Genomic DNA, 17,253 nt, shown 5'->3' with positions numbered 1-17,253 from the left:
CCCCTTAGCCCGCTACAATATTATAGACTGTATTATAAAGAGACACAAAATGACCAAATAAGACTGCTAGCAATGGTAGAGCTGATGAAAAATTAGAAAAACAACCAAAATAGACCAAAAATTTAAAAAGCACATTATTATCAATTCTGTCTCACTAAAACGGGATTGTTTTGCTGAAAAGTAAAGCAAAAAACTCTACATGCTACTATCTAGTGTAATAAACTGCTCAGCTGGGTAAAGATGAATAAACATTGATGACACTGGTACAAAAATAAAAATAAAAATAAATAAAAAAAAAAAAACCTTTCTGGACAAGAATTGAACTGGAATGTAAGAAATCAGCTTTTAAGAACCCACTTTAGTGCTTCCCAGAGTTATACATCTCAACATCATTAGAAGAGAACCTGTGAGTCAAGGCTCTGTGGTCAAACTGCTGAAAAGAAACCACACTGAGTAAGTCCAGTAACAAGATGAAAGTTTCCAGGAACAAGAAAAGTAAATTAATGGGAATTAAAACAATTGACATCTGTTTCCTGTCTTATTTTGATAGTCAGTTTTGCTTCTTGGTTCCTTAGCTGAATTTTGTTCCCAAGGTGTCTCCACTCTTACCTCATGTGTGTATTTGAGTCCTCAGTTTCCCTCCTTTCTTTTATCACATCATTATCAGTCCTCCCCTAATGCTATGTCCTCTCTCGGCCGTCCTGTGTTTCTTTGTAGTCAGTTTCCTAGTTTACTTAGTTTTGTATTTTGTATTGTTTGAGTTTGTGAGTACAGCAATGAAGCTGCTTTGTTGAGTTTATGTTCAGTCTCCAGAGTCCTGCATTTGTGTTCACTCCCAGGCTACCACACAGCAAGCCTGTGATACTTGGTCTCAGCCAGCCTCAGTAACGGAGCTGAGACGAAGAAGCAAACACGTTAAAACCATCACAGATGGCGTCCGTGTGGCATGTTTTGAAAATGCAGAAAGCTTTGAATATGGACAGAAATCAATTAAAATTAGTGCATAAAAGAAGTAAAGAGCAAATAAAAGAAGAAATAGTGAATTATGTCAGCATGTGCACAGTGAAAAATTTAAAGGATTAAAGTTGAGAATAGTTGTTTTAAAGCAACATGAAGATTGTGAGGCAGCACGGTGCTGCAGTGGTCAGCGCTGTTACATCACAGTAAAACGGATGTTGTCTCCATGCCTGTATCAGTTCTCTCTGGGACAGTTATCCTTTAGAAAACTTACAAATCAGTCCAAAAAACAAAAATTATCAGAATGCAGAAAATGTAACAACTTATACTCAAAATTTCTGGAGACACGACCTCCAGATTTTCTGTGGATTGTGAGTAACACCTTCACCTCTAGGGGGCAGCATTTTACAAGTGGCTGGTAAAACTTGTCAGAATTAAATGAAGCAAATAAAAACTTTTGTGACAAGAAACTTTTTAAAAAAAACCAAGACAACAAAAATCTGTGAAATGTGAAATATGAGGACTGTGATCCTGAATGTGTTAATTTGAAAGGAGATTTAATATTTACAGCAAGTAGAGTGTTTTCTGTAAGTTATCTTTTCAGTTTGGCCCCCAAGGTGCTAATTTTACATACATATTTACAAGTTGTTGTTATTTTCAGAAATAGCAGGAAAATCCAAAAACTTCTGTAAAATAAGGTAAAACAAACAGGCTGACCAGATCCCCAAATCTAAATGTGGGGTGGAATAGGTTTGTAGACCTTACTAATGCCTTTTGTGTTTAATGTTAAAAAGAAACTCGCGTTTTTTTTCCCAGAAAACACCCAAAGGAGCCTGCATGATTCAGAAAAAATAATTTTTGAGACAGATGAAACCAAAACAAGCTCGTACAATGGGAAGAGAAAAGCATGGAGACGGAGAGAAACGGCTCATGAACTGAAGCATATAATCAGTAGTGATGTGCGATACCACTGGTTTCCTTTCTGATGAATTCAGAGTGGTATCGATGATACTGATCCGATACCGATACTCTGTACAAAAACTTAATGTTTCATTGTATTTCATAATACAATATATAACTGTATTATGTACCGGTAATCGGAATAATATAGCTTCATAATGATTACAGGACATCAGACTACTTGTTCATATTGCTTAATAATGTAGAATTATCATGCATAAATAAAAAATCTGAAGTTTTGTGCTATTTGAACACCTTGCCTGCCTGCAGCACTAAAGGACTCCGCCAGAGACGTCTGACTCCCCTAGCAGCACCTGTCCCTCTCCTCCTCTTCAGTTCGCCTCAACATAAGCTCGTCATATTCTGTGATATGATTTACTCTGAGGTGTTTGACTAGGTTAGTGGTGTTGCCACAACACCTCACTGTCTTGCCACATGTATCGCAAACCACGTCTCGGTCGTTTGTGGAGGTAAAATACGTCCACACGTGACTTCGTTCACGCTCAGCGTGAGTGCGCAGGCCAGTAGTTTGCATATGACCGTGAAAGGCAAGAGGAAGTAGTTCCTTCCAATTTAGACAATCCGAATGACATAGTTTCTTTCCACGGTGTTCCTGTTAATGAAAAACTACAAATTTACCCCAAAGTACTAAAATATCGATATTGATGAGAATCGATTCTAGAACATAAATTACTGGTATCGGAAGAATCGATATTTCAATATCGATCCGCACACCACAAGTAATCTGTTAAACATGGTGGAGGTATTATTATGTCATGGGCTCGCATGGCTGTCAGTGAAACCAGATCACTTGTGTTTATTGACAATGTGACTACTGATAGAAGGAACGGGATGGGCTATATTCTCTGCTCAGATTGAGCCAAGTGCTGAAAAACAGGTCAGACAGGCTTCACAGTGAAAATTGTTAATGAGCCAAAACAAACTACTAAAGAAACCCAGGAAATTTTCAAGGCAGAGAACTGGGATATTTTTGCAATGGCCAACTCAGTCACAAGCATGCTTTGCAGTTTTTAACAATGTGAGCACAATAATGTATGAGCCTCTTAAAATCAGAGACTGAGCATCAACTAAGCACGTTTGTTTAAACCAGGGTCTATAATATGTGAAACATGTCAAATGTATCCCTCATGAATGATATCAAGTCATCTTGGCCCACAAACAACATTCCTGTAACAAAGTAAAAGCCGCAATCAGTTTTTTGGCAGGGATTTTTATATATCCTTTATTTATGCAGTTAAAAAATCTCGTTCACATTAAAAATGTCTTTTTTTAAGGGTAATCTGGTCGAGAGGGCAGCAGAATTGCAACAAATATAACAATAGTTCTGTAAACATATTTTAAGTGGACAAAGGACACGATTGGTTATAATGTAAGTACAATAACACAGAGTTATAAAGATACTTGAAAACAGGCCATTTTTAAATTTGATATATAAAAAATCTGTAAACCCTTTTCACCGAAGTCTATTTACCAACATACATAAAGATGTTACACGTAAAAAACACGCGGAAACATTGGAAATCAGTTTTTGGCAGGCGATCGCAAGGAAGGCTGAAAAATGTGAAAGAGGGGATCAACTTTTGGACTTTTAACTGTATTTTCGTAAGTTTTACAGCTTTTCCTATTGATAAAGTCTGCATTTTAATCAGATGTTTAAGGTTTGATATAAAAATCCGCTGTGGTTGTGCACAGAGGCAAAACTACAAAATCTACAACCCTAACTGTATATGGGACAGTCAGACACATCAGCCACCGCCCCATAACCAGTGCCTTTAACGCGTCTCCCCAAAGCTGCCAAGTGCTCTTCTCATGGTGGCTGTTACGTAACACGCCGCCTGCTCCAAGCTCGGCTCTCCGCGGTGACTTTTCTGTGCTTTTATTTGCTGCTTTGAAATAAACGTTCTTTAACGTGAATAAACAGACCGCTCCTTCATACGACGGCCGCTTTTATTCGCTGAGAGCACAGCCCGTCATGCACCACCAGGAAATGGAGGAGGATGATGATGATGATTGTGTCGCTGCAGCCAACGGACGCGCGCACACACACACGCACTCCGCAGCAGAACTGGGAGGAGAAACCAGCAACAGGCAACGAGAACTTCGAGCACTGTGAGGTTAGAAGCTCTACTGACTCTAAATTATGTGAATTTTGAGCTTCAGGAGCGCACGGCATGTGTGGATTTACTTTGTGACGCCCGTGGAGCTGCTACATTGTCGCGTTTGTCACTTTAGTATTTAGTATTGTGTAGCGGAAGATGGGCTGGGCTCCCCGCGTTTGCGGTTGTTTCTGGCTCAGAAAAGGCGACTTTGCGCTCGATCGGGCTTCGCGTTAGAAACTTTTTAACGCCCGTGTCTCTCTCTTTATAGGTTTCGTGCAGCTACGGGTGAAGATGAGCGACGCCGGTCAGCCCAAACTTGAACTTTTCGTGAAGGTAAGAGAGTGAATGGGCGCAGAGAAGGAAAGCATCACACCCAGAGAGTGACGCGCACACGGGCGACATTATGTGCCCTGAGTTTATTTAGTGGGCTGAGCCGGTCTGCTCGGGCTTCTTTTATCTTATTGTTTCATCAGCACGCTCAGTGTGTTTTCTATTACATGCTGATAACCTGTCTCTGACACCTGCACGGTCCTTACAGCTGACTTCAAGCCACCTTTATTTTATCTTTTATTTTCACGCAGTATTTGTTGTAATAGTGACGTCAATCAGACCCCCCTCTGCTGACTCACCGGGCTTATAAACCACTGTAAGGCTAATCTAATTAAACGCACATTAAGATAACAGCCAGCCGACTTTAGTCTATATTTAGTATGTTGGCCAGGCAGGCTAATCCCATTTTCTTTGAGTCAAAAACAGGCAGTAACATACTAACCAGTGTGGCTCACTTCACACATAAAGATTTCTCTGTGTGAACATGTGCACCACCCTGTGCTTCCCACCCCCACCTTCTTCACGGTGAAAGATGCTGTTGTAACTTCTCTAAATTGACCTCTTAAATGTAGTTTCTCGTGAACTGTGGTTAACAACACTAGGCGGTTGCCTGATGAGCCACGTTTCAGATCCTAAAGATCAAAACTAGCACGCCCTACAGCAGTAAAGAAGTTAGGGGTGGGTGGGTCAATCCACGTTTACATTTCAGACATGTTGCTCTAAAAATTTTAATTTCTTCAGAATGCCTTGTTTTCCCCTAGTATCAGTACTAGTATTGGCAATATTTACCCAATATTTACTTAAGTATCGATACCAAAATTTGCCGTATGGCTCGGCAGTAACAGAAGTAACATATGCTGCATCTCAAGCTTCAGGTAGTTTCATTTTGGGGATTGTTTTTGGAGCTGATTAATGATTGGGTCTACAAACTGTGTTATAGTGTTTAAAACAGCCTTGTGCAGACTAAATAATCATAGTTTGTTTCATTTATGCAATAATTATATTCCAATTTATCCGATAGTGGGAAAATTACTGCTGTAAAGACAAATCAGACAAGCAGATAAACTCTGTACATTTGCGATTTAAAAGGCAGAAATTAGAACTTTATTTCCATCATACCAAAAAACCCCGAATTTCTTTTTTGTTTAACAGCAGCTATTCCATCCTGCTCAAACGCCTTCACTTTCAGTTGTCGATTCGAGTTCTTTGAGGAAATGTGATGTGTGGTGATGTATATTTCTCTTTGTTTTGACTCAGACATCCTGTGTGCTGACTTTGCAGGTTGGTTTAAGGGTGAAAAACTAAGGTGCACGTTTCTGCATCAACAGTATGCGTACTGTAACCAAATGTGCGGCCAAGATTTTAAGGCTTTTCTTTGCGTTTTTGGATCGCTGACCTGAAGAAACACAGCAGATTTTCCAGCATTTTATGGAGGAAAGTCTTAGAAAATTAGATGGAAACATTACTGTAATATTGTAATATTCTCTGTTTTTGTTTCCCAGGCAGGAAGCGATGGTCAGAGCATCGGCAACTGTCCTTTCTCTCAGCGTCTCTTTATGGTGCTGTGGCTTAAGGGAGTCACCTTTGACGTTACCACAGTGGATATGAAGAGGTGAAAGCACTCGTCCTTCACGCTCTGTATGGCCACTTTTGTTTATTCTGTCTCTCTCACTAATGCTGGCGCAACAAGGGAACATTCGCCTACACTTTTAATGTTTTAATGGCCCCAAGTGAAGCTGGCACTGAAAAAGCCTGGGGTATTTCATTCATTCATTAAAAGATAAAAAGCTGCCACGCTTTGATTTTAGGTGAAAGTTGGACACATTGTAGCTGCTCACATGGGTAATTTCCTGCGGTTGGAAATCTTTCCACTCCTTTTTTTCCCTTTTTTGTCTTTCTCTGTTCTGACTCACTCTCTACTCCATCTGTCTTCTGGACTTTTTCCGTCCCGCTTTCAGGAAGCCAGACATCTTGAAGGACCTGGCACCGGGTGCTCAGCCTCCCTTCCTGTTATACGGCAGCGAGGTGAAAACTGACACCAACAAGATTGAGGAGTTCCTGGAAGAGCATCTCTGCCCTCCAAAGTAATCTTTCCCTTCATCTCTGAAGTGCTGATACAGATAACACAAACTGTCTTGTTTGATCTGATAATGATCTGAATATTGCAACTTTGTTGGGCACAAAGAGATGTCTCTGGAGGCTTTGAGCACAGATTGATTGTTTTGAATTTTGCAGGAAAAAGGCAACATTTTGTAGACAAGTTGAAAAAGTAGGCCCTGCACGCCAACTCCAAACCACAAGATTTAAATCTGAATCTTTGTGAGATTAAACTATCTAATTCTACATTTTTGCAGGTGTTTCCGTTGTAGATACAGCAATGAATAGATTAATGATAACAAAATAAACCGTTGGCTGGAAATGCATTTGTTGACTTCTTGCACATCAACACGAATCGCTTGAAGATTTATATCTTGATGTGATCTATGATGTGATTGGACATCTAGGTATCCTCGTCTGGCTGCTCGTAACCCAGAGTCCAACACGGCAGGCCTGGACGTCTTCTCCAAGTTCTCTGCCTACGTCAAGAACTCAAACCCTCAGACCAATGAAAGTAAGTCGGCTCCACTCAGACTTATGGTGCAATAAAGTAAATGTTAGAGTAGTGCCTGGTTTAAAATCGTGCTGAGCTGCTTCTGTCAGTTCCCAGATGGGCTAAAAATCAGCAGGGAGCTTCTGTTAATAACATTAGGCTCTGAGTGTAAACACGTCACCTGCTGATGTTTGTGTGCAGCTTTTCCTACCTCGTCTCTGCTGCTGGTTTAAATATATTTATATCAAGACACCTCTCTTTATACTTAATGCTTGAGTGTTTTCTGTGTGTGCCCATGTGCTCAGATCTAGAGAAAGGCCTCCTGAAGGCTCTGAAGAAGCTAGACGACTACCTCGGCTCCCCACTTCCTGATGAGATCGACGAGAATAGCGCCGATGAGCTCACTTCCTCGTCACGCCCTTTCCTGGATGGCCAGGCGCTCACTCTGGCTGATTGCAACCTGCTGCCTAAGCTCCACATCGTGAAGGTGATCTTGTGATTTTTAAAGCAGTGCAGCATGAGGATGATGGGTTATAAGAATGAGTCAATGCTTTGCTTTGTTTTTTTGTAATTATGCCTATTTTTTCCCACCCTCTATCTCTGCAGGTGGTGTGCTTGAAATACAGACAATTCACCATCCCTCAGAGTCTGACAAACCTCTGGAGGTACCTGAACGCCGCCTATGCAAGGGAGGAGTTCTCTTCCACCTGCCCGGTTGACGAGGAGATCTACTTCGCCTACTCCTCTGTAGCTAAAGCTCTCAAGTAGGGATAGAACAGGGGGTTACATGTTCTGAATATACCAGCAGAGCAACATAGGAAAGCACAAAATACACACACACACACACACTCATGAATATTCACTCTGCAAGCAGCATGGTCGATCCTTTTCTTTGTAAACTGGAGCGCTGCAGGAATCATTTGTTACGCCTGCAGGTTAATTTCTTGCACCCTTATACGCCAGTATCACCTTTCGCAGTGTTGGCGCTAGTTTACATTGTTTTTCCTCACCTGAAACTGGGTCGGTTTACATCAGCAAGGGAAACAAGGAAGCTCGGGAAAGCGCAAGTGAAAGCAATTACATGCAAGTAGTGCAACTTTTAACCCCGTTAAACTTCCTCCTCCGATTGGTTCTTTCACGGGTCACGTTCTCCGGTTGCCGACCACGTTGCTCGCAGGAGCGCACATCCACATCGTCATCGCACTCGTCTAACTACAGCCCTGCTTATGTACAGTTTCACCATGAGCAGATACACACTGACGCTTCTTGTTCCTTTCTTCTTCAAGACAGTTGCTACAGTATGTTTTGGGGTTTTTTGTTATTTTTCCTGGTAGTAATTTCAACAGACACAAAGCTGCCTGACAGATCAAACTTTTCATATGTAACGTTGCAGGCTTCCCCCAGGCAGATTCAGCTCTCGTTTCTCTGGTTAAGGAAGTGAAATTTGCATATCAGCTCCAGATCACCTGCCAAAGAGTCTTTTGTACTGAGCCTTTCACATGGACTTTATTTCGTTACTGAGGGTACAAGGCCTTTTTACAGTACAAAATCTTTTTTATCCTTTAATTAAAAGCCAAGTTTTGTCTAAGTGTTAGATTGCTTATTCTTTGTAGTGCACCTCAGAGAGGAAAGGGGTGCATACCGGGTCTCGCTGAAGAGCTGAAAACAGTTACAGAGACAGGAAACTTTCAATAGAGGCGGGCTTCCCCTTTCTGTGCTCCCACACAGCAGGCGTGAAGGATTATTTAAGATTACCAAGCGTCTATGTGATCCGCTGTGAGGGCCCATTGCCAGTAATTTATTCAGTGCTGCCCAGTGGGTATTGAAGGAGGTGCAGGATGAAGCGTATTTGTGTTTCTCACTGTCAGTTACTCCCATGAAAATGCTTTCTAATTCTAACGCTTTGTACAAATTAAATCAGCTGCACAAAATATAACATTTAGTCTTCTTGCTAACACGATGAATTACTTCGACTGCTTATCTGGTGTAAGCACTGTGTAAGCATTGCCATTGAATGCTACCAAAAGAAGCCAAAACTACGGATTATATAAAAGGTGTTTGTAGCCACCATGACATCATTTCCTTTTTTTTGAAACAATCTTTTGAAACCGGATGTGACAAACGAGAGCCGATTTGAAACTTTGCATTCATTGGCTTATGACTTGTCAATAATTTGTCATTGCCGTTAGCCAATGTGCATCCTAGATACACCTTGGACTGACCAAAATGTATAAAATGGACCCGATGTTTTGTTTTATCCATTTATGGTACTTTCACCTCCTTCAAACCTGACACATATAGGGACTACATTAGCTTATAGTCCCTTGAGGCTGTGTTTTATTCTCAAACGGTGCATCTTTCACATGTAAGGCGATTATGTTAACTGCTACGCTGTTGAACCACTCTCTCTTATTCAGTATGATCCAAAATGAGTAACTCAGCCTATTTAAGCTCTTCCAGAAACTGTTTACACAGGACAACTCCAAAGGCTGTTACCCCATAGGTGGTCTTTTCAAGCAGAGAAGTCCAACCCCAATGGCCATGAAAAAGGGTGGCCATTTAAGGCACTTCCCTATTGGTTTCACTCTTCAGACCATGAAGTTACATCCATTTTTTAATAGTCTGCAGTTACCATGAGCCTGTTAAAGTGCTATAAAACATGCTAAACATAGACATTTTTTTTTAAAAAGAGGAAGGATAAGCATCAACATAGCTACAGTTATAAAACAACCAGGTTGATATAAATAGAGTCTGAACATTTATAATATGTGGATTTACTTTTCGAGATTAGTGCACCACGTCAACTGCTAGTATCTCCTGTCCAAATGTCGTCTACATTTTGATAGAAACCAAGAATTTTGGCCTTGTAACCAGTTGTAGGTTAAATGCATTGTTAGTGTTTTCACGGGACTTGCTGACAGTAAAAATATACCTGAACCAGCCTGATCCTTTAAAAGCCTTGTGTCCTCAGAGATGCGCTGTGGACTAATCCACTCCTGGGAGGAAGTCCTCTGGTCTGAAATTCCTGTTTAAGTGACTTGAAATGAACTCGCTGCGAGGAACTGGAACTACTGGACAGCACGCCTTTTCTGACTTTAGGAGCAGCTTGTGAAGGAAATAATGAACTAACATTTATAGAGAGCTCTCAGGGATGGGCCCTGTCTACATGTGCAGTAGGGCTGCCACAAACGATTATTTTGATAGTCGACTAGTCACCGATTATTTTTGCGATTAGTCGACTAATCAGATCATCATCCATTGGACGTAAAACTACAGCTTATTGCACCAGCAGCATCTGCTCTTATATAACTATCATTAGCTTACAGCTTTAAGTGTTTAAGGTCTGTGCTAACTAAAAATAAAGACAAGATGATAGTTTATTAAATTTTAATGAAATTTGCAGATTGTTTCGGTGAAGTTTAATAAACTCCTTGCTATCTAAAATATAACAGGACACTGGAGTATATTCTGGAGCATCTCACACTTCTGATAATCAGTTGTCTGCTTGACGTTTATTCAGCTGTGTAAAAACTATAACTTTAATCTCAGACAAACTGATTTACTCAGGAACAAATAAAATACTAAAAAAAAAAGCCAAACAATAACATTTTAAGTTATCTAAGTGACTCATATATATTTAACCTGAGTAGCGAAAGACAGTGGTGGGTTTGAAAACGATTTGCGGGGAGTCCGGTGTTCTCACGGCGCTAGTGAGCCTAGCCCCCGGCTCGCTAACGAGCTAGTGGGTAACAGATGTCTCCGAAAACGTCGGAGCGCTTTTGAAAATATGTGGTGTCCTGATAAACTGAGCCGATATTTGAGGTTTACACAGCTACATTCTCGCCTGAAAATATGTTAAACGTTTATTTTGTGACCCAGAAAGAATAATAAGAGTAACATTAAAACTAACTAGCTGCCGCCATTGTTGGAAACTGCGCTGGGCCGCGCTATGAATTCTGGGACACAGCTGCTTCTTCTTCTTCTTCGGGGTTTAACGGTAGCTGACATCCTTGTACATGCAATGCTGCCATCTTCTGTTTCAGTCCGTTATTACACTCTTAAATCCTGCCACTTATTCCTGCGTCTTTTGTGATCTTAAAGCTTCAAACGACGCGTCGACTATTAAATCAGTCGTCGACGATTTTGATAATCGACGTAATCGTGACTAGTCGACAAATCGTGGCAGCCCTAATGTGCAGTAGTAAAAATTAGTTTCTGAGTTGTGTTTTTCCCTTTTTTCCACACAAAAAACTTAAATGGAAGCTTTTTAAAACCTCCGTCCACAGTGAAGACTCTCAATAGGGAAACAGGAGGAAAAGGTGTGCGCCTTTATTTCCTTTTTTGACAACAGGCTGGCTTCTAATTGGCCAGCATTCCTGTACAGTTAGGGTCACTTGTTGCGATTATGTCAAGCACCCTTGACGTATTTCTTTTTTGCATTTTTGTGTTACGATTTTTTTTTCTGAACAAAAGCAAAAAATTCCAGTTTTAAAAGAACATCCATGTACGTGTGGACCGGGCTACAGTTTGTGCTGCAAACATCTTTGTTGTGTGTCTCAGATCAGGGTGAAACTCATTGACAAAATAAACCTAAGTGCAATTTAAGCATATTTAAGAAGACAATCTTGAGTTAAACTTTATTAGAAAAACAGTGGGAGCAAAGTCAATTATTTTTCTACAGAGGTTGTAATCCCTCCGCAATGACATGCTTGGTATTGATCAAGTAGATGATGCATTGTACTTGACTGAATTGTTGGATTTTTATCTAATTTTTAAAGTGGAATGATGTTTAAAGGGACAGAGTCTGAATAATTTTAGTGCTAATATATTGTAGTATTTCTTCTCTCCGTGTGTGGAAGACTGTAGGACTTGATGTAATTTCAGGGACCACTTAATATGTTAAATTAGACAAATCATTAAATGCATAGTTTGTTTCTCAATTAACTGTTTTAACTTTTTTTTTAAGAATATATATATATGTCATCCATGTCCGTTGTTATCCAAACTGTGCTTTTTGCTTTGTTTCTTAACCATCTTTTACTATTTTAGCCTTTTATTGTCTTTTTTTCCACTCATTTTGCCATCATGTAGTCAAAAACATCTAAACTTCAAAGTCCACTTGATCAAAAGTAAAAGTGCTGACACACAATCAGCTGGCTTAAATCATCGATCAAGGCAAACTACTAGCGCAGCTGAAATGTATTTTGTACTTTAAACATCTTACGAAGTAGGGTTTATTAATGTCCCAATAAAACATCTTCATAGTAAATCAGTCGGTGACAGATGTGTTTCATTTTTAAAAAAATTTTTTTATCGAGGATAAAACTGCATCGTCTCGTCTGCTGCTCAGGCCAGCAGGAGCCCGAGCGCAGGCAGCAGGCAGAGCACCACTCCCACCAAGCTGGGGGCAGTAACGGACACGGCACCGTTGCACAGGTCGGTATCGCAGCACACGTTGGTGTAGTTGAAGGAGACCCCTGACGTGTATTTCTCTCCACTCACGTCGCACTGGGAGGCAACTGCGCAGCTTTTTTCGTACAACGTCAGCTGTAGTGGGCCTGTGAGAGCAGAGGAGTAGAAGGATATTATTATTGTTATTATTATTCGCATGGAATTTAAAGAGCATTCAATCCTTTTTCTACACTTTTAATGGTTCTTGACACAGGACACTGTGCCTTTTTAGGACTAGTTCACTCAGCAAGTGTCGAATGCGAGGAAAAAAATATTTGATGCACTGATTAAGTATTATGTTTCCAAATGTCTCTCAGTTTTGGAAATTTGCATCTATTTGGACTCAAGGATGATCTGATTTTGTGAAAATCTGAATGTCAAAGGTCACAACAACCTAACAAAGCATGCGTTTAACCAGAACTCATGAATTCATAAATCTGTTTTGTCAAACTTTCCCACCAAAATATAACAGAATGACGTTTTATATCCTCATTTCTCAGCAAATCCAATATATTTTTCAATTAATTGTTATATAACATAAATGGAATCATGACTAATTGAGATGATATGATGTGTTTATGCTTAAATAGATACTGAAGTGTATTGTGTTTTATACATTTTTTGATCGTTTTAAATTTAACATTATGAATGCTTCAAAAACAGTAAAAGCAAAGAAAACTTTGAATGCCTGATTAGTTTTATTTCTTGATTTTTTTTTTGCACCTGGATGTTAGCAATATAGATTCACCAGACACTTCATTAGGTATACCTGTCCAGCTGCTCGTTAATGCAAATCTCCAATTAGCCAACTGCATGGCAGTAAGTGACATAGTTGTTGGTGCCAGGCAGTCTTATCTTAGTGTTTCACAAACTGGTGATTTGCTGGGATTTTCCCACACAACCATCTGCAAGGTTTACAGAGAATGGCCGGAAAAGATCAATTGTTCAGTGAACAGCAGTTCTCTGGGTGAAAATGCCTCATAGAGACCAGAGGCTACACTGAAGGAATCCATCTTTCCTTGTATTTATGGTTCAGGTTGCTGCTGGCGGTGGTGCAGTAATGTAGGAGATATTTTACCAGCTCATTATTGTCTAAACACCATATTGTTCCCGAGTATTGTTGTTAACCACGTCCATCCCTTTATGCCCACAGTGTACCAATGTTTTGATGGCTGCTCCCAGCAGGATAATGCACCATGTCATCAAATCATCTCAAACTGGTTTTTGAACATGACACCGAGCTCACATTACTCATATGGAACGAGCGACTTTCATCACGAATGTTTAGCCGACAAATCTACAGCAACTGTGCGACGCTATCATGACAATATAGCGTATATGGACCAAAATGTCTGAGGTATTTTTCCAAAAGCTTGCTGAATCTATGACACAGAGATTTAAGGAAGTTTGAACAGCAAAAGGAGATCAAAGCAAGGAACTAGCAAGATGTGGCCGGTGAGTGTAGGAAATCCAAAACTCAGAAAACAACAAGATATAAACAGAAAGGATAGCAGAGTCCAAAAACTGCAGTAGAACGAAGTACAGTAAAACAAGAGACAGCAGATTATTCATTCAGACTCTTCATCAAGCAAGCAAATTTAACTAGTTCCTCACTGGGATTGTTTTAAAATTACTCATACTGCAAACTGAGAGTAATTGTGGGAACTTTGTCCCCTGATGAGACATGGTGATCATTTTTGCCCCACCCAGATAGCCCGGAGTGTTATTTTTAGACATAATTTGACATCACGGGTGCTATTGAGCTGACAACCGGCCTGATGAGAAAATGGTACAGAAGTTTGAATCATTCTTTCACCTGGTTTTGTTTTCACATTTAGGTCACTGACGAAAGACAAGGCCCTGAGAAGCAGTTCAAAGAGCAGCCTACAAAGACATGAAACAGTCCTTATTGTACAGTTTATGTATGATATGTGACCACAAGCTGAAAGGTTTTGTTTATAAAAAGAACTTTAGACTTGGTCCTAATGGTGTCTTTATTGTCTGTTCACTGTAATGTGCATTTCTAAAAATGTTTCTCACAAATCTTTTATAAAATAAGGCTTTATTTTCCAGTTTGTGGCCATCATGCTTGAGACTCACTGAAATTAATCTAATCTAATAAATGCAGACAAATCTGGCTCTTACCTCGTGTTCCTGTCGCTACGCTGGAGAGGCAGCGCTGGCCAGCTGGACACTCCACAGGAAACTTTAAGCAGTCCAGAGGAGAGATGGATGGAAACATACAGGTGTAACAGTGCAAACAGGCTGAGGGGCAAAAACAGTGGTTGTTAGGCACTGTCAGCTGTACAGCTCTGGCAGGGATTGCAACAACAAGAGCTTAAAACTCCAATATTGTATCAGCTGACAGTCACAACATAAAAGATTTAGCTCTGAAACATGATATTTGCGAACTAACAGTAACTGCAATTATGTTTGTTTCCACAAGAAGCCAAATTGTTTCGTAGAAGATGAATGCATATTTTGATGTTGAAAAATAGACTTGTTGGTGCCCCCTGGTGGAATATCTTTGTAATTGAGACACTTTTTAACTTCTCTTCTAACATTGGCTTCTCTGCACTTCAGCAACATCTGATAATTACTTTTCTATCACCGATTCGGCAGACAACTGTCATAACAGAAACTCTAAGTACTTTTCATTTACTAGCTATACATTTTATGATGCCAACATGTTTCTATTCATAAGACAACAGTAAAAACACTGTAAAATGGGTTAAAGGTTACACTCTCTTTACTTTTCGTATTTCCAAGTGTACGATATGTACACAACAAATGTAAATATGCAAACAGCGCACTGCAAAATTACATTGGCAAGCAGCTTTAAGACAGCGTAAGCAGAAGTCATGTGTCCTTCCTTCTGCATGTTCTACTCGGGCACCACCCTTCACCAGAGTTATTGAGTATATGATTAAAGATGTACACTTGTAGTTGAGTAAGTTATTGTTATGATAATATTTCATTTTGAGTTTATTTTATATTTATGAGTAAAACTAGTAAACTTTAAATTAAAATAGTCAAACTCATTAGAAAAAAAGCCTGACATTGGAGAATAAATATGAAATGTTTGTTTATAATTCACTTTTAGTTTAAAAATATCAGAGTACTTGTAGATTTTACATTTAACTCAAGTCAGCACCTTTTAAACTCTTCACATGTTGTGTACGATAAAGTTTAAATATGTAACTAAAATTGTAACTAAAGTAAGTGTGTTATGGGGTGACTGTAGCTCAACAGGTACAGCGAGCCATCTACTAACTGGGACATTGGTGGTTTGATTGGCAGCTGCTTCAGTCTCAGTGCCAAAACGTCCTTGAGCAAAATACTGAACCAAGTTGCTCTTTGTTGCAGTGTGTATAAAACACTGTGTAATAGAAAAGTGTTATATAATAACCGCTCGATTTACCGTGTTAAATTTGTACTTTCCACCACTGAAAAACAAGAAAAAGTGCTTGAACTTTCAAAGTCTTAGACAAAATGTGTACTGGACTAAATGACTTATTTCATGTTTACCAGTCACATAAGAAAAATTAAAAACACTACCGACAACAAATCCAACATACTGAACTTACTTGAACGGATTTCTTCAACAATCTACACTATTTGAATCAAACTACAGTAGTGGAATATAAGCATACACTACAAATCTCCTCTGTGTAGTATTTCCTGGCAAAAAGAGCTTCCTAATTAAAGGGATAAAACTCTCTTTATGTGAAAAGTATACCTGAACTCATCAAATCAAGCATGTTAGCATCCATCATTAATCATTTTTCCTGTAACAGGAGATCTTGCACTAAAATGCATTAAAAAAAAATATGTCAGCTTTAAGAGAGTCAAATCTCAAATGTGCATGCAGAAAAATGTCAAACATCACAGAGTTTTGTTTCCACCGACCAAGCTCTGCAGACTTTGTCCCTCTCACTGACTTAAGTAATGGATGTCCAGTATTTAAAAGTATTCGATTTTTTCCCTTACATTACAAAAGCACCTGAAGACAATTGAATGTTTTTACATACCTGCCAAAGGAAGACAACACATGAGAATAAATAAAAGTTGTGAACGAGGCATGATGCTTCCTTAAAAGTCCCTTGGTTGATGTTTCGAGCTGGATTTTTCTAAACACTTCTTGTCCCAGGGCGTTACAACTCCCTAACTACTTTATGTGGTGCGTCCCCCAGCTCATTTGCAAATTACATTTATTTTCATCTCTGTTTCTCTCTATGTCCCCAATGATCTGATAAAAGGTCCCTCTTTATATCGCAAGCACCCGCGTGTCACCTGAGTTTTTCCCTCAGTCTTTGCTGATTTGTGCTGTCATGAGGCGAACTCCTCCCTGAAACTTCTAATTCAATCTGGAGAGTTAATTGTGGACAGCATGGTTACAGGCAGTGGGAAAATGAAGAGTTATATAGTGAATTTGGTGAGTGTTTATATACTAACGATGCTCAGGAAGCTTTTGACAAGAACAACATCTTCACTCATTCATTCAGTGACTGCTGGTTGCAGGCATTTGTCTCTCTTGTGGTTCTGCCGCAGCATTTCAGTCAAGTTAAGTTCTGGACGCTGACTGGGCTATTTCATCACCTTGATTCATTTTTGTTTTGTTTTGTTTTGTTTTTAGCCTTTCTGTTGTCTAAGGAGTTTGGAAAGCAAAGCGTCTGGACTTCTTTAATTTTCTTGAAGACATTTCACGTCTCGTCGAGAAGCTTCTTCAGTTCTAAGAGCAAATGGTAAAGAGTCCCAGATTTTTAAGCCCTATGGGAGTGTCCTCCAAGAGGGTAATGAACCGCCTATATCACACGAGCCAAGGTGTGAAAACAGATGTGGGTC

At 39.7% G+C, this 17,253-nt stretch overlaps 2 protein-coding genes across 2 annotated transcripts; one reads left to right on the top strand and one right to left on the bottom strand.

Moving 5' to 3' along the window:
• Positions 1–3,933: 3,933 nt before the first annotated feature.
• clic1 (chloride intracellular channel 1) lies at positions 3,934–12,229 on the top strand. The gene is made up of 7 exons (XM_080863833.1): positions 3,934–4,052; positions 4,306–4,370; positions 5,870–5,979; positions 6,326–6,451; positions 6,872–6,978; positions 7,263–7,444; positions 7,564–12,229. Exons 2-7 carry the CDS (start codon positions 4,329–4,331, stop codon positions 7,723–7,725), a joined length of 729 nt encoding a protein of 242 aa, XP_080719959.1. The 5' UTR covers positions 3,934–4,052; positions 4,306–4,328; the 3' UTR covers positions 7,726–12,229.
• LOC308385087 (uncharacterized protein) lies at positions 11,794–16,491 on the bottom strand (the record flags this gene model as incomplete). The annotated part of the gene is made up of 3 exons (XM_080863834.1): positions 11,794–12,515; positions 14,554–14,673; positions 16,440–16,491. 3 exons carry the CDS (start codon positions 16,489–16,491, stop codon positions 12,304–12,306), a joined length of 384 nt encoding a protein of 127 aa, XP_080719960.1. The 3' UTR covers positions 11,794–12,303.
• Positions 16,492–17,253: the final 762 nt, after the last annotated feature.

Source organism: Rhamphochromis sp. 'chilingali', assembly GCF_963969265.1.
Source record: "Rhamphochromis sp. 'chilingali' genome assembly, chromosome: 17".
Lineage (NCBI taxonomy): Eukaryota > Metazoa > Chordata > Actinopteri > Cichliformes > Cichlidae > Rhamphochromis > Rhamphochromis sp. 'chilingali'.
The sequence above is the reverse complement of the archived record's forward strand: the minus strand, read 5'-3'. Positions and strand labels throughout refer to the sequence as shown.

Excerpts from the sequence above, each read along its gene's own strand:
- clic1 (XM_080863833.1), top strand. The coding sequence starts at position 4,329 with ATGAGCGACGCCGGTCAGCCCAAACTTGAACTTTTCGTGAAG. Across the intron at positions 5,980-6,325 it reads ACCACAGTGGATATGAAGAG|GAAGCCAGACATCTTGAAGG; the intron begins GTGAAAGCACTC and ends TCCCGCTTTCAG. Across the intron at positions 6,979-7,262 it reads AAACCCTCAGACCAATGAAA|ATCTAGAGAAAGGCCTCCTG; the intron begins GTAAGTCGGCTC and ends CCATGTGCTCAG.